At 39.8% G+C, this 24,889-nt stretch overlaps 1 protein-coding gene across 1 annotated transcript in view; it reads left to right on the plus strand.

Moving 5' to 3' along the window:
- LOC111225999 (glutamate receptor ionotropic, kainate 2-like) overlaps window positions 1-24,889 on the plus strand; it is a 356,655-nt gene that overhangs the window by 211,359 nt on the left and 120,407 nt on the right. The window contains exons 13-15 of the mRNA XM_022751076.1: window positions 10,447-10,590; window positions 13,565-13,672; window positions 23,116-23,229. Coding sequence (XP_022606797.1) covers window positions 10,447-10,590; window positions 13,565-13,672; window positions 23,116-23,229 — 366 coding nt within the window. The remainder of the gene's footprint in view (window positions 1-10,446; window positions 10,591-13,564; window positions 13,673-23,115; window positions 23,230-24,889) is intronic.

A 24,889-nucleotide genomic window follows, 5' to 3' on the forward strand; every position in this document is an offset into this window, starting at 1 on the left:
TGGGACAGCAATTTGTGACAGATCACCTTACTTGTTGTTCTGATAGCTACAGTGAGAGAGAAAGGAAGGTCAGGGAGACATGTAGCAAAGGGTGACGGGGAGTCGAACCCAGGCCACCATGGTTAGGACTAAGCCCATGCGGTACGTGCTCTACCAGGTGGGTTTGGGACTTTTGATTTAACATTTTTTTGTTCCCTCCTTTCGCTTCCTGTTTGTAAATAGAGTTAATTGTTAATTGTTAATTATAAGCAAGATTGTCAGAACCATGAATGAAGTTCTTAATATGATATGAGGACAAACACTGATACTTGCTGGTAATTTCGGTTTTAGCACCGTCCAAAATTGATGTTCAACAAGGTGAAATGTAAACAATATGATCACATGACTGGAATAAAAAATATTATTTCCATGTATAAATATAATTTCTATTAAAGTCAGACTAAAGATATAATGTAAATAACTGCATAAATTATCATTATGTTTGAGTATTTTCACTCTTTTGTCTGATGATGAACAAACTGTTCAGGATTTCAGGTTTTCGAGGTAACTTAAGGTTTAACGCTGGGTTTTCAGTCCTACAACGATGGTTCACTTGTTGCCAGGGTAAATCACCATGGTAACTTACACTGAACTCCTATCCTGCTCCAGTGCAGGTTAACTTAGAGGACAAACTACTGACCAGTCACATCACTGGAAAAATGGATTCATGATTCCTACAGGGTCCTGACAGGGACAAAAGAGTTTACAATAAAGTGATCAATAATAAAGAGCAGTAGATACAAAATATATGAAATCAGTGCAATAGTTTTCCTGTTTGAGTCTTTCCATGTGTGGTTTTAAAACAAAGCTTCTAAACAGAGTTTATCACGCTACATAAATAGCCTGTATAATAACTATTATAGGTTCATTTTAATTGAACAAAAATTCTTTAATCCGACAGGATTCCTGACAGTGATGAAGCTTTTACTCTCTTCTTCATCACTGCAGCTCAGAATAACATGAGGAGACTCTGTGACCACAACTGGAAATAAAAATTAAACCTCTGATGTCTTTGATTAGAAAAATTAGCCACACACTGTTAATTATTTCCATGATTATAAATGAACATTTCAGTCAGACTGACTCATCAGACATCAACTACTTTCCTCTTTTCCTTCTCTCCTCTCTGCAGCAGAAACAGTCACATCAACTTTAACAGTTTTATCTGCTTCACATGTTCATAACAGTTTGTTCATCATAAGACTGAAGAGTGAAAATACTCAAACGTAATGATAAAACATGCACTAATTTACAATACATCTTTAATCTGACATTAAAATATATCATATTTAGATATGGAAATAATATTTTTTATTCCAGTCATGTGATCATATTGTTTACATTTCAGACGGTACTATAACCGAACTCACCAGCAAGTATCAGCATTTCTTCTCATATCATATTAAGAACTTCATTCATGGTTCAGACGATGTTTCTTATAATTACCAACCCCATCTCTTTCACAGGAACGCGCTTGTTGCTTGACAGGTAAACCCCAGGTTAACTGAGCCCATTGATAACCTGCTGCGTAATACAGGTTATCCAGGACAGCCAATGTTTAGTTAACCCAGATACCTCAGTATCATTGTTTAAAAATGAGAATAAATAGAAAATCACTTTGTTACTGCAAGATATTGAATATATTTGCAGACAATGTGAACACCATTTGAAACACTAGATATCCACCATCTAGAAAAGTCACCGTAAAGGAGCAGTCTACTATTTTCAGATTGACACCTGTGAGAGAGTGGGTGTAGGGTGTCCCAATGCCCCCCCCCCCCCCACCCACCCCAAGCTTTAAGATCTGAACCCTCATTGCCATTGTTTGCTGTTTTTTTTACACTTGTGGGCGTCCCCTGATAACCATAGCAACTCTGTGTAATGTCACAACGCTATGAACTACAACAACTATGCGGACTTACGGACAGTGTGCATAAAGGGCTCAAAGTGTGTGCTGGAGAGTCCTCATGTCCTTGATGCTTTGACAGTGGGACAGAACTAAGCCTTCAAGAACTTACTGGGACTGTGCCTCCATGTCTATGAGTCTGTGAGGGGGGGGTCATTGGAATTTGGCCAGACAGTGCCAGTGCGGGAGAGTGGCACGACTGAGAAGTGAGTGTCTCAACAACCAATAGCAAGTTTAAATCCAGTTTGATTCCAGTGTTTATTGAGTAAACACAAGCTTTCCAGTGGAGAATCCCTGAGCTGCATCCGACCGGAGACTGTGGCCAGGTCTGGTTGTTCCTCTTTAGCTTGTTGCTCCTGTGACGTTGTCTCAGTCATAAACCTGGAGAATCAGAGGATTGGAGTAATAGACTGAGGAGGCTGCTGATGCTGGAGACCGCCCTCTTTAAAACCTCTGACCTCCCGGACTGACCCTTCCCCTTCAACAACCTTTACTAACCTTACTTTGAAAACAAAACCAAACAGAAAGACATCTTCACACTGTAATGACAGCTGGTTCTTGTTTACTATACTGATCACTGTTAATGATGCTTAATGCTTCCTGATTGGTTTTTCATATTAAAATCCACTTATAATGAAAATTTTGGGAGGAAGTGTTTACTTTTCATGGTAACTTATTGCCAGGGGAAAAAAAGCAAAGTGGGGCGCCTGACGTGATTCTTCCTCTGCTGATTAATTCAGTGCTTTGAACATAGAAGAAGAGTTTATGAAAACAACAAACATGAAAAGGTTTATAGTTGGCATCAACCAGGGAACAGGGGAGGATAGTAATAACAGCTAATTGCTAATAAATGCCTGTTTGTAAAACCAAAAAAAATCATACTGAGATAACCTGAAGAATATCAAGATCATCGTCTGTCACGGCTGAACGGCTGAAACAGCGATTATTAAAATCGAACAAAAAACTCTGTCTTCAGATTGCTCGTTGTTTTGTCCCAAATCCATAAACACTCAGTTTTAAACAGAAGTCCAACTCCAGGTCCAGTCAGCTGTAAGTGATTGATTTTTACTCATGCAGTTTGATTCCTTGGGATAGTTCAAGGTTAATCTGCAGGTCAAGTCACACAGGACTGTACACTCATTTACTACATCACCCAGATCTTGCAGCACTGTGATGATGTCAACATCCTCAGGTGGATCTGTAGAGTCTGCTGCCTCGTTTCACACAATGTCGACCCCCAAAACCACTTTCTCCATCATTGCACCAGTTAGCCCTTGCTTTGTCCAGCTAACTGTACAAACCCAAAAGATATTCACACCTGAGACCAGCATGATTTGCATATTGTTTCATTAATATTTGCCTATTTCTTTAAGGAATAAACCTGGTGATTGATTGTATTTTTCTTATTGTCAGTAAATCCCATGAAAAGACCAAAGCCAACAATGAACGTCCCGTATCCTACTAAGAAGCACTGTGTGTATAAAAAGCCTCATTTAATTAATGAGTTTGTGCCATAGAGCTCTGGTGTTGTACTGAGGTTTATGTAGAAACTGCTCCATCCACTAATGATGGAGATCACTGTCAGGAACGTACAGGAGCTTCACTCCACAGACTGTCAGTCTTTTCTAAATAGACTACAGAGCCCATACTAGAAATACAATTAGCAATTACAATTAATTGAGTTTTCATCCTTTTAGCTCTTCACACCACAACAGAATGTAGATGAACTTTAACTATGTGCGAGTTTTTAGTTTTTGGGCTTTGTCAAAAGTGGTTATGAACCGGGTTTTGTCTTTTCTTGCTCACAGTAAGAAAAATACAGAACATGACCAAAGTGACCCTTTAAAAGGAGGAAAAGACAGAGTAATTCCTAACCACTCACCGTCCTGAAAACACATACTGCTGTAGATCTGCAGAACAGGCTGTGTGGTTATCAACTATATAGTTACACCACTTAGTACACACTTCAGTATACAGATGCATTCATAATTCACAGGTCTATAAATATAATTATTTCAGACCCACTCTACTGTAGTAAAAGAGTGTCAGCACTTTTCAACTAAACACACTTTCGGTCAGACTGTTTGAATGATGGAAATACATTCCCAATATTAAAATATTCCATTCTGGAAAAGGTGTTTTAAAATCACACATAGCCACAAAGACCTCATGCACATCTTTAGACAAGCCTTTCACATGTATAAAACTTAAATGAGCTGATTATATTCATTATTTAAATTACATTGTGACACACCGGCTGCATTGTGTGCGTGTGACGGCTCCCACGTGTCCACACCGCCAGCATGTCTGCTGCCAGCTCCATCTTTCTACCTTGAGTTTGCCTTTGATAATGTCTGTCAATAATGAAACGTTAGATTTCCTTTCATTAAAAACCTTATTAACATTATTTACTCTCGTTCAGACACACGCACAGAGAGGGGTGTGTGTGTGAGAGAGAATATTGGTGCAGAAACATTGATAGTGGCTAGTTTGGTATTATATCAGTCTTTAGCACCTGGTTGTGAACCTTAATTTTCACGTTGGTTCTGGTTGTTCAGAGCTGTCAGCAGAGGGCATTCACAAAGACCATGCTGCAAACCAGCATCAGGAAATGATAACCTCAGCCCCAGTCTGGTTGAAAGCTATTTCTTGCTACTTTGTTTCCATGGCAGTGTTGATGAGCTGCCTGGGTTGGGGGTTGGGGGTTGTCTGTGTGTGTGTGTGTGTGTGTGTGTGTGTGCGTGTGTGTGTGTGTGTGAGTGTGTGTGTGTGTGTGAGTGTGTGTGTGTGTGTGAGTGTGTGTGTGTGTGTGAGAGAGAGGGAGAGATGAGGGAGAAGGCAACAATGAGGTGGAAAAATAGACAGCATCAGGGATAATGTTCATATTGGCTGACACAAGGGAAAAGCAGCTTTTAAAGCGTTTAGCTTTAATTTCATTCAGGAGTGACATAATTGATTTTAATGAGATGTTTATAGAGTGAAGTGTCGGTGTTGCTAAATCATTTGCGAGTCTGCCTGACGGGTACTTGTGAGGCTTGCACCGGGGAGAAGGAGAGAGGCACATAAACCTCTGCTGCCAGAACTCCTCCAGCAAGCCTCCACTCATCTTCATTCACTCCTGCACATTGCTCCACACATTTGGCTGCTCATTTTAATTAAGAGCATATTTATTTCTTGAAATACTTTCTAAACTTTGACATGGTATTGACTGAAACGCTCCAACTGGAAAGTCTTTTTGTCGGCTTAGCCTTTTGTTAAACGGCAAAATACACATCATCATAAATTGAGGCTCTGCAAGTCCCAGCTATGTGGGTGAGAATATAAGTTTGCTTCAAGAATCCGTTGATTCCTCCTGTTCACAGTATCAGTGCGGCGATTGACTGACAGAGTGTCACATTGTTATTATGAGGTCCCTGCGGCCTGTGTGCTTTATAACGGAGAGAGAGAATGGCAGTGTGAACATCACAGGGCTGCAGCTCCTGACTGGCTGCAGTGAAGCTGGCAGACACACTAAATACACAAAGTATCGTTGGTTTGTGAAGGCTGATGTCAGAGACTGTCCTCATCTGGTAAAGATTTCAAAAACTTCAAATTGCCTGTATTTATATTTCCTTGACAAGGATGTCTGCAGTCATGTAAAAGAAAACTGTTGTCATAGCTGATATTGGCCATGGGTTGATTTTTGAAGGCTACTGCTGATAACCTACTTTGTTGTTTTGGTTGGATTATTGATATCAGGCTTAAGTAACTGGTCACAGCAGAGAGTTGCACAGTAACGTAGATCCACTGAGCACATCTGGAAGACACATCTGGAAGTATGCAGATGTAGCAATGAATAGTTTTGTCTGTAGCAAATGGATTCACAGAGCAAAGCTCTCATTGGTTCTCATTCAACAGAGCAGCAATCCCCTCAAAAGGTGTCATTGTCAAGATGGTGTGTTTAACTGATCATTTTAACATAAAGGTAAAATGTACATTGACTTTACTTGCTTTTCAGAGCGATTCCACTCCGGGCCAACTGGGATTTGAGCAGGTAGTCCTCAGTCCAGTGCCCCTGTGCTCTTTGTCTGAGGCCTTTTCAAATGAAAACATGGTTTCTTCTGCGGTGGGGGAAATTTTGGAAGGTCACTTTCATCTGAACGCTGCGTACTGCACTGATCATCACACCTGTGGGCAGTGCCTGTGTCTTTATACATCGGGAGGGCCAATGGTTTAATAGGAGGGACTCACATGCACGCGTACATGCACTAACATGCATGTGCTATGAGACCAACTACCAAAACAAAGACCAGAGAAACGCAGATTACAACACACACAGAGAGGGTGTGGCTTCGTTCTCTGCTCAGGACGCCCTTAGTCCACTATATCTTTACATAGAAAATAGTTGTTCGCATCTATATTATTGTTTGTTATTATTGTCTTCTCTCATCATGAGGCTAAAATTCGCTCTTGTACCCACAAATTATAAAAATGTAATAAGCAGGTTCCCATAAAAATTAGCTCTCCAGAGCGTAACAATGTCTGTCTTAAACACTTGAGATATTGCCCTTAAATCAAAGTCCACTGCTCTCCAGAATGTGAATTCCCTTCGTTTTGGACACTTCATAATGCAAGCTGTCCTACCACCACTTGACACTGATTGACACCTGTATCTGCAAAACAGTATCACAGTCTCTCGCTGAACACAAACACTTCACAGGCTCCACCTGACACCCACACTGCAAAAGAATCACACTCCCTTTGCTTCAACACCTTCTTCTAACACTGATTATTAATACCTCACAGTCCTGCGGCTACACACTGAATCCAGGCTGAATTTCAACAAGGCAAACTTATTGACTGTGATTGATTTTGAAACATCTCTGGACACCTCCTATGTATATAAATACAGACACAAACACACACACTCGCTGACGGACATCGAACAGCAGCATGAGTGTGTTTACCAAGCTATTGTAGCCAAACAGGCATCTTAAGCTGCAGCCTTCTGATGCTCAATCAGGCTTCAAATGGGGAAAAACAACAGGTTTGGCAGTGATTTTTTTTCTTGCAGGACAATGCTTCCCTGAGCACCCAAGGACATGGTTTCCATGCAACAACTGTGGAGAGCTGTTTTGATTGTTTTTCAATCAAGCGAGACAAAAACTAATTGTTGAGGAACTGGAGAATTATGGGCTTCTTTCATGAAGCGTGGATGACTGGTACTTCTAACTTCTGCGACACCCTCAGTCCAAACACTTTGTTTGGACTGACTGCTTGCTGTCATGATTTTATTTTACACATATTTTATTTTATACATATATATATATACACATATATACATATATACATATAAACATATATATATGGGTGTGTGTGTATATATATATATATAGGGGAGACCGGGGATGGTTGTAACACTTTTTGACGCAGCTCCTATAACTTGCAGAATGTTTGCGGTAGGGTACTCAGATTTTGATACAAAGTACCCTCATTTGTCTACTACAAATAGCAATGTTTTTAACTTCTCCAACTATATCACAGAATTCATTATTTGATGTCAAATGCAAGGAGTGCCATTGTTACAACCTACCCCACTACCAGGGTATGTTGTAACACAACCTGGGGTAAATTGTAACAGTTAGATTGAAGAACTAAAAACTGAGACTACACCACAAAATATGCATCTATATAAGTTTATTGTGCATGTGCCAACACTAAAGCATCTTCCTGTGCTTCTCTAAGAACAAAAAGAACTCATCACTGATGGCTAAATGAAGAACAGTGTCAGTGTTAACATTAAAAGAGCTTTTTTAAAGAACATATCCTGATAATACCTATGAATGTTACACATACAAATGGAAACCTTTAGCAGGAGGTCAGAAGTAGCTCATAATCCATGTAAAATTACAGGAAGACGTTTGACAATTAGTAAAACAACAAACATGCATACTGTGGCTGTCTTAAATGATAAAACATGATCTTGAGTGTGTGTATCTGTGTGTGTTATCCATCTAATCAGAGGGATCAGAGTCACAGTGGTGACAGATGTATGAGGGTTTTCCAGGGGTGCAGTTTTCGTGGGCCCAGAACTTGCAATTTACACATCTGATCCACTTTTCTTTGGGTTTGGAATTTCCAAAGGGCTCCATGCACACAATTCAAAAATCATCTTCATCTGGGGTGTCCTCACCCTTATCCTTGTTCTTCTTGGATCTCTTTTTGGCTGTCTTTCTCTCTGCATTATTTTGTTTGCATTTCCTCTTTCCAAATATGGCCATTTTCACATTCTTCTTACTACTCTTCTTTTCTTCTTCCTCCAAGGCCTGCTTGTATCTGTGTAGATGTCTGACTTTATCCTTGTCGTACCAGTGGTCTTTCTTGGCCCTGCTTTGGGAAATGGTCTTACAGTAGAGGGACTACTGTGCATTGAAGACTTTTTGACTGCTGTGATAGCCCACACTGGGCAGCTTTCTTGAACCTTGTTCACATGGCAGATGGAGTAGTCTTTGGTGACTGACCTCACTGCTTTTCCCTGCCTCACTTCATCTGATGCAACTTTAAGTACATGTGCAAGCACACCCCTATTCGTTTTCCTCACCCACTGTCTTGGCATACTGAAAAAAAGGAGTAGGATAGAGAAAATATGTGAATTGTGATTATGGGGATGGTTGTAACATTTTCTTATATGGTGTACAACCTATCCCCACCCCTGTCAGCCAATGTTTACCTAGCTGTATCAGCATGGTGGTTTGAAATTAGCATGGATGAAATGACTCACATTTTACGTAAGAACCTACTCTCTTACCTGATACAAGTTACCTAATTCAAACTTCAACAGTATCAGTACTAATCAAAATATAGACTTGGTCCAAAAAATTACTTTCTTACCTGAAAATTGATGTTTTGACTGTAAAATCTGCACACTTCCTCTCACAGCCATCCAAATTCACATGCAAGATCAGGGAGGAAGTGGATATACATGAAATTGATCACATGACTCTTATGTTATCCCTTATTGATGAAAGTGATGCTGTTACAACTATCCCTTTGTTACAACCATCCCCGGTCTCCCCTATATATATATATATATATATATATATATATATATTTTTTTTTTTTTTTTTTTTTGAAACATCTCTGGACACCTCCTATGTATATAAATACAGACACACACACACACACACATGCGCTTGCTGAAATATATATATATATATATATGTGTGTGTGTGTGTGTGTGTGTGTATGTATATGTCAGTGCACATCAAGGTTTTGTTTGCTGTATATTTCATTTGCTTGAGTGGTCTCTCGATACTGTATTAAGTAAGAACCTCACTGACAACATGTTTGTTTGCTTTCACTGCGTTGTCTCCATGTCAGTGATAATGTCCACACCCATCCTCACAATAGAGCTTCACCCCGTTCTGTTGAATCTGTCTTTTGTGCATCCAACATCACATTTTCTCAAGCGCAGTGTGACAACTATTGCACCCACTGTACTGCATACATATTTTAATTTACGCTGTATGCATATTTTTGCATGTATTTAGTGTTCTGAAAGGCTTATAAGAGTTGGCTATTTGTTCATTACATTAGAGCCGCAGCTAAATAAGTATGTTCTGTTTTATTAGGACTAAACTTCATCAAAAAGACTTTGAGAATTTACAAATGGTTAGAAGAATATTGGCATATGAAATGAACACTCTTGTCATTAAGGGACCTAAAAGTAAGTAATCAGCCTAGTAAAGTAATCAGTCAAAATGGAGGAAATTACCTGGTTCTCTCTGTGGACCTGTCTTCAAAAAAACTGAAGCAGCAGCAGTAGTAATATTAGTAGTACAGTGTTACGTGATTTAGAGTTGTAACCCTGAAGGGGGAGGAGTGACAGCCCTCATCTCTCATGCTGCAGTAACATGTAAATCTGCAGCAGATGAATGTGCCACTGACAGTCTCCATCTGTCTCTACTCATAAACTAAAATATGCTTATAAAACATTTTTGGGTTTTGTATATAACAGTCACACAATTTCACTATATAGTGTTTTTATATCATCTCTTTCCTTTATTTTTCATTATTTATCTCACTGTAATCTATACTCGCGATTCACACGCATGGAATCCTTATTAATATGGGTTGAAAATGTCAGTAGCATATTTATATGTTTGTAATTTTTTTTCATTAGTTTTATTCATTCTTATTTTATATGTTAGATCTGCTCTTATACTCATTATAGTAGTTTTTCTTACAGAATACAATCACTACTCCTGCTCTAAGTTCTTTTCCGATAATTGCATATTTTGTCAACGCTGAAATGATCAAATATTTATGGCGATTGTGTCTGTAGCATGAATAGACGCAGATCCATACATATGTCTTTTGATGGGAAGCTTTGAGAAGCCATCATGATATTGAAATTTCTCTGATTCTGAGCTGATCCATCCTGCCAGGCCACTGTGATTCGTTGTGTGCTGTATCCCATGTTAATAATGCCCTGTCTCTACCCTCCCTGTCTTTGTTTGCAGACGGACGCTGCGCTGATGTACGATGCTGTGCACGTGGTGGCCGTGGCGGTGCAGCAGTCTCAGCAGATCACTGTCAGCTCATTACAGTGCAACCGACACAAGCCCTGGCGCTTCGGGAACCGCTTCATGGCCCTCATCAAAGAGGTAGATGCTTCTCTACCTGCTCCCCATTCTGTCTTCTTCCTCAATATACACCGCACCTTCACACAGAAAACATGTGCTCTCAGGAAAGCGGGCAGCAGTGGAATATAAATAAGACTGAGGCACTCAAGAAGGGAAATATGAATAAATAGAAATCATTTATCAGTGTATTTATTTATATGGAAGTTATTTTCCAGTTTGTGTACGTACATACTCCCCGAGGAATCAGCCATGTTGATCCTGCTCTCTGAATTTCCACATTAATCATCTATGCAGAAACATAAACACAACATTATCTAAATTTTGGGTAATTACCCCACAGTTTGCAGCGTTTGTGAAGCTGGGACGGTTAATCCAGAGCTTTCTATCTGTGGAAACGCAGGGGATTAAGCAAACTATATTTAGGGCTCTCCAAACTTCTGTTCTCTTTTAGTTTGCAGAGATCATGAAAATACTTCTAAGAATCAAACCATATGGGTAGAGATTTGGATGTATTTATATTAAGCGCACAGTTTTTCACCATGCAAATCTCATCTTTGCCTCCCTGACCTTCCCCTCGTTCCCGCTCTTCTTTCCATCTCCTCCCCATCTGCTGCTTTTAGGCTTTCTTTGTCCTCCGTCTTGAGGATCTATAAGCCCATAGAGTCAAACAGGAGGATGCCAGCATTTATAAGACGACACTGTTTAACTCAACGGCTACATTGCAGAAAAGTAATTGGCAACATTTATGCTAGTGTAAAATGATGAGCCTCGACACTAGCTAACATGACATTGTCTTTGAAATATTCTGCCCCACAGGATCTTTACTGACCTGAAGAACTCATTTAATAATGTCCCCAGATTGTTCTTGAAATGGAATGTGTATACATTTACATTTTCTCAGCGATTCCCAACCTGGGACGGATCCGCAAAGGTATCGCAAAGATATCACAAGTGGGCAGAGAAATCGTTTGCTAAACAGTACAATGTTGGTGAAAATAAAAGTAAGTGTTTTACAACAAAATGATTTTTAAAATAATTAAAAATGTTTCAAAACTTCTTGCATCATTGTATTTTCTCAAATGAAGGCCAGTCACTGTGATAAACAAGTGATAGGAACTTTTAAGTTGTTACCGGCTGGACTGCTTCACTGCCGCACCTCGCTGTTTACTTGTTCGTGATCTCAGTCTGATTGAATGTTAAGGTATTAGATCCCTTGCAAAAACTGGACTTTCAAAATAGCCAGTTCGCAACAGAAGATAAAGATGGTGAATCGACAAATGATTTCTCCCGTCAAACAAAAAAAGAAAAATCAAGCTTCCCCTGATTTCAGTTCAGTCTAGAATCTTCCATCGTTATAATTAGAATAAAAAATACTCTGAGAACGTATTCTTTGGCCTCTGTATTGTTACAGGGTCGGATGTGGGCCACCAACATTTTTGAGATTTTCAAGTGGACTATGAGTTGAAAAATGTTGGGAACCACTGATCTATAAAGTATGTAGGATATACACTCAAAAACCCTGCAGATTGACCCCATCACTGGCAATGAATAAACGGTCTGTGTTTGCAGAGTATGACAGGAAATAAAAGCATGACACTGACAGAAGAAATATTACAACATCTGTTCAAAGTTCCATGAAAAGTGGCATCCATGTCGATGGTACATATTGGATGGGGTCATGCTCCCCAGAGGATGAACCCTTGTAATTTTAATGATCCAGTGACCTTTCTGCTCCCACCAATTTTTGGAAATAATCTTTAATATTCTTAATCTCACAACCTGCAATACCAGGTTGTTTTGAAGTCTACCACATGTGAGCTCAAGAGGTAGAGCAGGTCTTCCACTAATCAGAAGGTTGTTGGTTCAATCCCCAGCTCGTCCATTCCATGTGTCGAAGTGTCTTACCCCCCCCCCCCTTATATACGTATGTCTATACATACAACTATTACGTACATAAATATATAAATACACACATATAGAGAGGGAGAGAGTGAGAGAGAGATAAAGTTGTTTGGGTGGTGTGCTGATGTATGACAACAGTTGTCTTGGTAATCTGGCTGTTTAACTTTTGATCTCTTTTGTTCAAATGTAAATTTTGGCTTGATAGTGAGGCTACACAGTTCTGATCTGTGCGACACAAAAACATTAAGGAATCATCATCTGAGGAGCATGACTGTTCTCTTGGAAAACAGTCCAACAGTTTTTGAGATACCACATACTGCACATGGCCTGGTGGCGGTGCTAAAAGAAATGTCAACAAAAACCATCTGATTTACCTGCTGGACATAATGACACGGTGGAGACATGAATATCCAGACCACATTTCCATGAAATATCTTGTTCTAGACCAAAAACAGACTGAAAGACAGAACACATTCACATATTGTTATCTTACCTCAAAGACTGACAGACACTCCTCACCTGATCCTTGCTAGTTGTAATTCATAATAGTCCCTATTGGAGTAACGTATCACTGTATGTGGGAACAGTGCTGGTATCTATAGACAGATATTCAGACACTGAGTCAAAGTAGTATGAGTATGAGTAGTATGACAAATGCTTTCTAGCACAGTTGACTGTTCTAAGTAACTTCCAGATCTGTGACTCCCACTCATCTCACTAAAGATAGGCCCTGAAGTTCCCGGCTCCCAGTCACAGCAGCATTGTGATGATTTGCTGTGCCTGAGAAAAAGCCTTTCCCGCTCTGAGCCACTTTCATGCTACATTGTATCCTATCACATCCCTAAATATCTGTAAAGATTGGGTAATTGCCTTCCCACTGTCACAAATGCAGCCTCAGAGTCTGTGTAGGCACCTTGATGCCAGGGAAGACTGTACAAACAGAAACAGTGTGTGAGTGTGTGGTATCATTCTTTGATTGCTCTGCCTCAAACAGCGACACCAAACACATATTTGAAAGCAGAGATGTGGAGTTAATTCTGGTGGTTGAATGTCTCCGCTGATACTCTTGGTGTCTCTGTGTGTCTCACTGTAGGCCCACTGGGACGGCCTGACCGGGAGAATCACTTTCAACCGCACCAATGGCTTGAGGACAGACTTCGACCTCGATGTCATCAGTCTGAAGGAGGAAGGTCTTGAGAAGGTTGTATTTTTAATGTGTGTGTGTGTGTGTGTGTGTGTGTGTGTATATATAAAACAGAAGCGGAAAATTAGTAGTGATTCATAAAATATCAACACACACACACACAAAGAAAATACCTCATTAACATGTAGGTGTGAATGCAGTCCATCAATGAAGGGGCCTTGAGGGAACTCTCTGGCAGCCATATTGCAGGTCCAGCAGTCATCGGAAACAGTGGCTATGAATGACATAGCATTTTCTAAACTTACTATACATATTCAATTAGAATTAAATAAAAAAAACCTCATTTTACCAGTGACTCGTCTGTGTAAAGGAATAGTTTCCCTTCTTTCTGAGATGAGGTCAATATCAATCTTATGTCTGTGTGTTCAGGTGGGACATAGTTAGCCTAGCATAGCATGAAGACTGGAAGAAAGGGGAAACAGCTAACCTGGTTTTGTCCAGAGTTAAGTGCATCACCACCTCTGTAGCTTACAGATTAGTGTGTTGTTTTGATTTAGTTTCGTTTAGTCTGTGCAACACATAGAAATGTAAATGTTTCATGCTGGAACTATTTCTTATCAAACAGCTGCTGGTTGTTGTGGCTGCACAGTTGGTCATCACAGGGAGGTTGCCAGTTTTGATAGAAAATTAATTCCTGCACACATTTATCACCTCTGCATTGATTTATATTATTACCAATTTAATGTCAAGAATTTGTCTGTTCAGCCCCCTCTTCTATTTCAGTATCTATGTAGGTATTTATGTATATTATTTTATACCCTTGAAGCTCCCTACCCACCAATGCTGGATGTGTGGTGTGCATGTGCTTTTGGGGGGTTTGTATATGTACATACAAATATAACAACTTGAAAAAACAGTTTATAATAATTGTCAGATATTGTATTTTTTGACAATGGAGGAAATCCTGATTGGATAAAGTGCCGCATGTGATCATGGACACACCTCCGACACAGCTGTGGATTATCCTCTAATAAGAACTATGTCATTTTATGGTTGATATGTCTTGGGAAAGGTCCTTGTGACTGAAATGTTGACCTTTTTAATAGATCAATGCAGAGGTGATAAGTGTGTCTAGGAGTAAATGTTTCTGTCTGGGGTCAACTTGATTCCCTGAACCACAAAAGAGTTCGAGCAGCTGGTGCGTGTGTTGCCACCTCCTCATCAGCTGCCAGTTCTGGGACCAAACCAAACTTAATCTCTGTGCTCACTGTCTGTAGTTTTAGTTTGTATCTAAAACGAATAAGATACAATGTGTCCATGTGTGAGCTTTGGAGGTGTTGATAGATGTGTGTGTGAACTGGACAGAGCCAGACCTGAACCCTGTCTGGTCCTAAGTCCAGCTCCAAACATGCTTTCATCTCACTCTAGGATTGACAGAAACTTCAAACTATTCATTTAAGTTTGTATTAACATCAGTTTGTTAACCAATATGTAAGCATGACTGCATCCAAAATTTTTTATTGTCTCACTAATACATAACATTTGGCAAATATTAGAATGTCCATGTGTAGACTTTGAAAGGTTTTGACTTTTGGCTGAAATAGGATGCATCATTTAGAGGCTCAGATGGCTGTTTGTGAGTCTGGAATCTCTGAACAGCTCTGTTGACTGTCTCATGAAATCCAAAAAATTGACAGGCTCCTCCTTTTGTTCAATTAACATAGTGCCAACTCAGCTACAGACACTAAGAGTAAAAAAACTGCAGTTCCATGACTTTTTAGAGCAAACAGCAGTCAACCCAAATCTCCAAATTTATGTTTTGAAACTTAACAGAGCTCACAGTTTGGTTTCAACCAATCCAAGAAGAGTTGATTCGAGGCTCCCTGGCCTTGTTTAGATACTTTTTTTTACTCTTTTGACATTTCACCTGTCATCCAAGAGGCTTCTTCCGGTCTGACTGACAGGTGTGGATCTCCTAACCAGTCAGTCCTCCATTCAGCTTTTCTTGGATAACCATGAATCTTCATCTTCACAGATTTCAAACCATCAACAGTGTTTCATGATTGAGATGCAAGGTTACAGTGTCACAGTGCACCACACTGTTTTCCTTTTTATGTATTTAGCTGTTGCTTGTGCACAGCCAATCCTCCAAAGGAACTTTCTGACCAACTTGCCAGGAGACTTGTGAAGTAACTACAAAGCCTCTGTAAGAGCTATGTATTGTAATCAAAATAAATTGGATCCATCCATCCAAGGAATACATGAGGATCAAACCGCCACACTGAGCCAGCCCCAAAGTTGCCATCAACTTAAAAGAATATTCAAGTTCAATTCAGAATTACACAGAAAGGTCTGGAGAGGAGAGGCACGACATGTGACTGAGGTCCAGATTGAAATTCAGGACTTCACCTCAGTGGAACAGGCAAGTTCACTGAGCCACCAGGACAGGCCAAATGTCAGATTTGAATTATGGAAATTCTGTTAGAAAGTGACACTAAATCTGCATTTTGACAAACAGAACAAAAACACAATGTTAACATGCACAGTCAAGACACATTTTAATGGTTATACAGCACAGTACACTGAAGTGAAACTTAGCTTCATCAGGTCAAAGCTAAATATGAATATGAGACACATTCAAGTCCACCATCTTATTGATGGTTCAAATCATATTCCTCCTGTCTGTACGAGCCATGAAGAGATCCCCTGCTAGAGCGGCACTGTAAAAGAAAGTGGAAAAAATCTAGTCACACCGAAGCCAAATCACATCATGATTTTTTTTTTTAAAAGTGACATTAAATGTTAATTGTTTCCTCACTAAGACTGTGGTGGAAACTCCACTTTGTTGCCATGCAACTCAAAAAGTGCTTAGACTCGACGCAATGGGAGATTCTGCCTCATTTTTGTTTTTGTGTGACTCTGACAGATGGAAGGTTTTTTTTGCAGCTAACAGTGCAGACATTAGATCCAGCTACTGTAGCTGACAGCACACTCCGGCTCTGTATGTTTGTGTGACAAATCAGATTGATTTCAAAGCTTGCCAGGAACTCAAGCTGTTTTTCTTATTTTACTCAGAACTCTCTCATGTTTCCTCTCATCTCTGTGCATAATAAGGGCTGACAGAGAAAGAAAGAGGTCGCTGACAGTTATGGGATATTTAGAAAAAAAATTCAACGGGCTGTTGGTGGTGAAAGTGTGTTGTTTCAGTTAACAGTAAGAAGATGAAATATATAATCCAGGAAGGTTAGTTAGAGTAACAGATCTGAGTTTGGTGGCTCATCAGATGCAGGATCACAGCTTAGGAAAGGTGTAGCGTGAACACCACAATTTAGAATTTGCTCTCGTTGAAAGGGGGCACCGGTCTTCAGGGAGGACAACAATGAATTTCTTCATTGATTAATGATATCAATCTCATATCAGAAGCCATGACTTCTCCATTCAATGGATCTCCAGCCTCTACGTCAAAAGATACAACAGGACAACAACTGGGTGTAAATAAAGGAGTTTATTAACTAAACTACTCTCTACAGAGTAAATGCAAGGTGTAATAATCATAAAGATGAAAATAATAATGAAATGAGCAGTGTGATGAGTTGGCAATGGTGGGAGAGAATATGTTATGGCTATACAGCTGATGATACTATGAATGAGATTTGATGATTAAATATTACTATATTTCGACCCAGTAATGAGCAGAGTGTTAAGACCGGCCTACTGTGAGTTGTGCTGGAGCTGAGGACCCTTGGCTGGAACCCAGGTGGCTGTGGTTGCCGTGGTAACCCCGGAGACTCAGGATCTAGGTGGATTCTCCTGGAGGCCGTGTCCTGTTATCACGGTGACAGATTCTTCCGGTCTCAAAAATCTTCAAAAATGAAAACATGATAAAATTTAAAAAGATACAAAATTACTCTGAGGCACTTCTGTTGTTTTGGTTCAGTTGGTCTTGACTTGGCTTATTGAAATAAACAAAAAGAATGTTACTTGGAGCACGGGGCAAAGGAAGAATAAAGGATGTGGACAAAATGAAAAAGTACAAAATGGCTAACAGCAGTGGCTAAAAGCTTGGAGCTAAGAGCTGTAGCTAAGAGCTAATGTGTGAATTGATCACAACTGTTTTATCCCCTGGAGGCTGGCGCACATTTCAGGGGCGTCATCCGTCTCCCCTTGTCTTTCAACTTGGAGAAGAGAATAATTTTCCTCAGAACTTTTGAATTGTTTAATTCTAGAGTTTATCTATAAACTCACACATTCGTCTTCCACCATGAAAATAAAACCTTACATGAAACAACATATAAACCTAATGGCACTAATAATGACAGACAGGAATAATACAAGTGTGGATTTCATATCACATCCTTCAAACCTGGAATTTATCATAATACAAGTGGTTAACTGATCAAACAACTTAATAAATAACTGCTGTGTAATCCACATTTATGGACTATTAGCTTTAGGAAATGTTTATTATATATAATATATTACTATAATAGTAACAAAATTAATAATATAGACATCCTGGATGTCATGTAGTGTGTGTTCCCTCGTGTGAAGGATGCTGACAGTATGGTCACATGAAGGACGTTGTCTTAAAATCTACATGTTACATTTCAAACATTCTATAGGATAGAAGTTTGGGATTAAACTATTGCATAGGAACATCTCATGAGTTACAGAACAGTTAGATATTTAATTATATATTCTTCCTCAGATCTGTGTCTGTGAAGGTTCTGCTGGTCACTGCTCAGGATTGGATGTGGGTTGTAGTTTATGATTTGGTTATCTAAGAGGGACAGAGGGGAAGGGAGAGACTGGTCTGTGTGTGTGTGTGTGTGTGTGTGTGTGTGTGTGTGTGTGTGTGTGTGTGGGTGTGTGTGTGTGTTGTGTGTGTGTGTTGTGGTGTGTGTGTGTGTGTGTGTGTGTGTGTGTGTGTGTATGTGTGTGTCTGTGTGTGTATTCATGTATGGCACAAAGAGGCCAGGATTCACACCTTAGTGATAATCAGACCTTTTGTTGTTACTTTTCTATATAAGAAACAATCAAATATCATTAGACAGAGTCTTATTGTTACAAACTGGAGATTTTGCCTATGTTCTCCAGTTGCCTGGTGTCCATTGGTTGATCCTCTGGAGCTGACCCTTTGACCCTTGGTCTGGTTGTGCATCTCTCTGACATGTTAAAAGCTGGTTTGTTTGTGAAACGGTCCTTCGTCTCTGTTTCCTATCAATTTGATAGTTTGATGGTGGGAAGAGTCACAAAGTGGCAATTTTGGGTCCATACCTCTGCATGTCCTTACAATGAACTTCTTTAATGCCTTGTGACTGATGCCAGGCCAGGTACAAAGGTTTTACAACTCTGGGAAGTCATGAAGCTGACACAGTTATCATTAGGTTAATTGTAGAGTTGTAATGTAAATAATCTCCAGAAGCCCTTTGAATCTGTGATGCTGCTGTACCATTGTTGGGGTCTCAATGAAATTAATGAGGGGGCTGTTTTTTTTTGCACAGTGCTAATGTTGTTCTAAAACATCCTCACATTGATCCAGCAAAGACAGAAATGTGTCATAGCTCTCCATGTGAACATAAATACACTGATATGGGAGTTCACTGTGTGAATTCTGTACTTTACAGTTTTCTGCTGCATCCTGTCATTGAAGCTCAGCAGACTGTAACTCTGGAAGATATCCATTGGATTTGGCTAACATCCAAGTGAAATACAAACCTACCTTTAACATCAGGTGACATGAGTGCATCATTACATGTCATGGCATTTAGCTCAGCATGTGTTTGTGTACTCATACAAAAAGGTGTATCTATGGTGTATATCTTTCCCTAGGAATGGCATCTCTCCCATGTTCTGCAGTCAATTTATGATTCATGAGATTATCAGTGGGAAGAAAACCTGCTACCACCACTGAGAGAAATGATATTCTCACATGCAACTGCTAACACTTCACACTTCAGCATCCTCACCGGTACTTGCCTCACAGCAGCTCCTGACCTCTGTTCTGGGTGCTGTGTGTGCCTGCACCTCCATGAATAATTTACTCTATTAATAAAAGCCCTCCAGCCTCATGAAGCCTGAATTAAAAAGTTGATTTGCAATTACAAAGCCTATCTTGGGCCCTCACGTAGGGCATCAGAGGAGCCCTAAGGAATGTGTGGCTGGCGTGGGTTGGAGTGTTTCTGGTTCCTTCTAGTGATGCTCAGGGCTGTGGGGTTGCATCGCATCACATCATTTCTGCATTTTTGTGAGATGCACATTAATTCTGCCAATCTCCTGTTCTACCACATCCCGAAGGTGTTCTACTGGATTCAGGTCTGGTGACTGGGGGTGGGGGCTGAAGTTCACTAAACTCAATGTCACAGTCATAAAACTGGTTTTAGCTTTGTGACATGGAGCATTATCATACTGCAAGTAGCCGTTAGAAGATAGTAAATTGTGGCCATAAATGAGTCATCAGTCACAGGCTATTAAAGAATTCATAGTAAGGACATGTAAAGTTTATAGACCCAAAAGGATTTACTCTTCTGGCCTACCCACCATCAAACTATCAGGAAAAGGAGACAAAGGAAAAACAGTAGCTATTAGCACGTCAGAGGGATAAGACTGAATCAGATTCTGTCTCTACAATGGTATTTGATTGTTACTTTTACAGGAAAAGTGACACCAAAAGGACGGTGATTATCACTGATGTGTGAATGCAGGAGTCACATATATATGCACACACATAAACTAATGTTTCCCCATCTCTCTCTGTCCCTCTTTAGATACACAATCATAAATCACAAGCCACAATCTGAAATAATATATAATTAACTGTCCTACTATTCTGTAACCCATGTCATGTTTTTATGTGATTTAGTCCAATCCCCAGATTTCTATCCTATAGAATGACCTACATGTAGAATATAAAGTTAAAGACAGTATCTACCATGTGGCCAGACTACCAGCATCCTTTTAGTGTAAGGAAACATTTACGTTGTTTGATGTCGTGTTTTGAATGATGACTAATATGAAATCCACGTTTGTATTGTTCCCTTTTTGTCATTAATATCACCATCAGGTTCATATGTTGTTCGTTTTAGTGAGTCATGGTGGAAGGTGGATGTGATATTTGTGAGGAGCTCGAGAGAAAACAAAGCAAAAGCTCTAGAGAAAATGACTCGCTTCTCTAGTTGAAACAAAAGAGAGGAGAGGTACCGTCCCTGAGATGTGTGTCAGCCCCGAGGGAATAAAACCACTGGGATTACTTTGCACATTCCTTTTTGGCTTTTTGCCATTCTGCTGTTGTGCACTTATTTTCCCTTTTGTCATTTTTTGTTCACATGTTCTTTGTTCTTTCTTTTGCTACGTATAGACGTTCCCGACTTCCAACACCAACTACTGCAGAGTCCGACCAGGAAAAACCCACAATTTCCCAGTTCATTACACAGTTTATTTCATCAGCTATTGATTAACCCTGTTCTTCTGCTCCACATTTCATCTTGGTGATTATCAGACATTATATTTACCCTCTGTTTTTAGGCGTAATTAGTAAATGTCTTTGTTTAGACTCGGTCCTTGTTTTGTTGCATTTCTTTGAAGTAGAGACCAGAGACCATTGAATCAACAAGGAACGACTTCTGATATCAGACTGATTGGTTTAATTATATTCAATAATTAATTGATGAGTTATTTATACTTCCTGGAGATGGGAGGTGGAGCCCACCCATACAGAATATATATAAATCAAAGTTTTACACTACATAAGGATGCAGAGACTCAGCAACAACAATCAGATAGGCTGTGGCATTCAAACCATGATCGATTGGGGACCAAAGTGCATCAAGAAAAAACACCACCACCACAAACACCAGCCTGCACTGTTGACACAAGGGGTCCATGGATTCAAACTCAGGGTTCTACCATCTAATTCCTCAACAGAAACTGAGCTCCATCAGACCAGGTCTTCAACTGCCCAGTGTTAGTGAATCTGTGTCCACTGCGGCCTCCGTTGTCTGTTCTTGGTGACAGGAAGTGAAACCTGACGTCCTCCTCTGCTGTTGTAGTGCATCCACCTCAAGGTTGTACATGTTGTGCATTTTGAGAAGCTAGCTAGCTCTACACAGCTGTACAGAGAGGTTATCTGAGTGACTGTTTCTGTCAGCTCCAACCAGTCTGTCCATTCTCCTCTGAACTCTCTCATCAAGAAGAACTGCTGCTCACTGGGTGATTTTTGTTTTTGAAACTGTTGAACGTGAAAATCTCAGGAAATCAGCACTTTCAGAAATACTCATAGACGACAATGACACCGCAGTCACTGAGATGTTTTCTGATGTTCGATGTGAACAATAACTGAATCTCGTCACCTGTATCTGCAGGATTGTATGCATTGTACTGTAGCCACATGATTGGCTGATAGGATAATTGCATGAATAAGCAGGTGCACAGGTGTTCCTAATAATGTGTGCGGTTAGTGTAAAAGCTTATACTAGCCAGTGACGTGCAGTCACTCTTACAGTAGGCAACAGCCAACTGCACTCCTTCCTGGCTGAAGAAGTATTAGGATTATTCCTTTCTAAAAATTGCTATTCCTATCCAATAATCGCCTCTATCTTAAAGATATTGACCATTAACTGACAATGACACACTCAGGTCATAATGCAGAATCTTGTGTTTTCCTGGCTCAATAATGTTAAGCTTTAATGGCTCATTGTCCAGACTGTAGTTGGAAAGCACAGAGGAGACGAAGGAGCATTTATTTACCGACAAATACAGCCACACCCACAAAAATCACAGAAACTGTAGATACAACGGCTGGAGGTGATAGCCTGTTGCTGCCACAAGTGGACAGTAAATTACATGATGGATGCACACAGGCATCAGATCCTTTATGGGACAGAACACTGTTCTTAGATGTGTGGAGAGATATTGCTTCCGCTTCAGTATCGTTCTAATTGATATCTATTTTTAGCTGTGACTGCTTGCCTTGCTTTTACTGACAGCACACTACTTCTACTAGCTCAGTATTCCTAGCAATTACAGTCATATTGGAAGAGTTTGGACTTCTGTGCAGCACCAATGCTGGATTTAGTGTGTCCTTCGTGTGGCCAGAGGGAAGGTATGGGTGTGGGATGTCATGCATGCAAGAATGTAACAAACTTGGATATAAATAAAACGTTGTCAGTGAGTGTATTTCGGGGTCTTGCAGAGTTCTTGTTTGTCAGTAGGATTGCCTCTGTGGATCAATGCAGAGAAAAGTGTTGAGGGTGATCATAAATCACGGGAGCCTGCAGACACGTTGATACGTAATCCTGAGTAATCCTCTGTAATCCTGCACTTAATGTCCCTGCGTGTCAAATTTTTTCATCTATTTTTTTTATTTTGTACTTTGTGCACTACAGCAATTTCATTTTCTAATCAGAAAACAAAATTTGTTGTTACTTTGGTTATTGATCCTTTTAAATATCAGACTGAAAATATCAGCAGTTTGGCTAATGGATGGTATTTGGTTTTTACAGATTGGTACCTGGGATCCTCCGAGTGGCTTGAACATGACGGACAACCAGAAGGGGAAGACAACTAATGTCTCTGATTCCTTATCCAATCGATCTCTGATCGTCTCCACTATTCTGGTACTGTATCATTCAAGTCATCTTTCTGCACTACTGTTCACATTTCTATTTCTTTATTTTTTATCTTCTTCTTTTGCTGTTAAGCAGCTTTTACACTTTGGTTCCATGTTGTATTGTGTGACAACAGTGACCATCAACACCAAACTGAGTGGGCTCCAAAATAATCAACCCAACTCAGTGGTCCACTTAGTAGTTTTGTGGAGCTTTCAACTGCATCCACGAGTCTTCTTCAGGAGACAGAGTTGGGTCAGGCATCATTATGTGACCTGAGTAACTTTAGTCACATGATAACAAGTGTTCATATAAGGGGGTAGATCCCTTCAGTATCTTTGATTCTCTCCATTTTGGCCACATGAACTGCTGCTGTTGTGTTTGTTTGCTGATAACTCTGGTGTTTATATTCATTTATATTCAGAGCCACTGGATATAGCAAAGGAAAACAGGGAAATAAAGTTGATCAATTGAACTTGCAGTGAAATGGAGAGCTATAGAAATCTCATAGTCCAGGTCTGGCTGGGTTTCATTCAGTACACTACACAGTGATGGGGAGATTGCGTCAGATTAGTATTTGAGCAGGTCGTTGGTATAAAATACACACTGACCCAGTTGGTAAACATATCATGCTCTGTGTGCACCTGCTAAGTTATCTAACAGGATTTCTGGGTAATGAAGTCTTTTAAACAACAACCGCTACCTTTCGCTAGGGCTGACAATGTGTATATTAAACATTTCAGCTTTAAATGTGTGTTTATAACTAAATCAAATTGTAATGGTGCTTTATGTGGGGCCCAATTATAGAAGGCTAGAGCAGCTCCCAGCCATGACAGGCTCCCTCCAAAGATGTCATTATTTTTAAGCTTTTCCTCTTGAAAAATTCTTCAGTGCTTTGCCTGAGATGCCCTTTCTTTTCAGAGCACTTTCTGCCACTCATTGGAAGTACAGTAGCCCAAAGCACTGCAGTCCCAAACTGCCAGTTGACTTAAGAGCTGTGGAGGACTCCAGTTTAGTGGGAGGCAGGCTCAGGCAGGGAAACTGACTGATTGATTGTCCAATAAGATTTCATGGTTTCTGGCTCTGCCTCTTATCAACAAATTTATCAGGCATGTTGTGTCATTGTCTTTCTTTCCTGAGGAAAGACAAAAACAAAGGGATTCAGACAGAACTCTAAGAAAAAGCAGTATTTTAAATCTTTGCATAAATACGACCATCATTTGACTTACATTTACTAGCTACACTGTTTAATAATACAAATACAAGTTCACATTCTGTGATTACAATTTTGATCATGCTATGTTTTTAGGCTAATTGTGTTATTGTTTTAGACAACATATTGTTTAACTTAGACTGTTTTGCAATTCAAGCTAACATTCAAATAAAAAGTAAAAAGTGAAAAGTATTCTCCACCTGAATGACATATCTGGCAGTAAAGAGGCTTTGAAACACTATTCAGACTCTAGGTTTACTAGGGTAGTACTTAGTAGGTAGTACTTTATACCATGTCACTTAGTTTGTTCAGTTGTCATGGGAATGGATGTGTTGACATGAGCATAGTTTCATGGCTAGTGTCTTTAGGACTTATTGTAGTACTCAAATGTCAAGCATCAAAGTCCATTCTTGACCTTACTGATTAGTAGCTGCACAAAAGACAACAACTACTTAT

The sequence above is a fragment of the Seriola dumerili genome, unplaced genomic scaffold (genome assembly GCF_002260705.1).
Source record: "Seriola dumerili isolate Sdu_G_001 unplaced genomic scaffold, Sdu_1.0 BDQW01000016.1, whole genome shotgun sequence".
Taxonomy (NCBI): domain Eukaryota; kingdom Metazoa; phylum Chordata; class Actinopteri; order Carangiformes; family Carangidae; genus Seriola; species Seriola dumerili.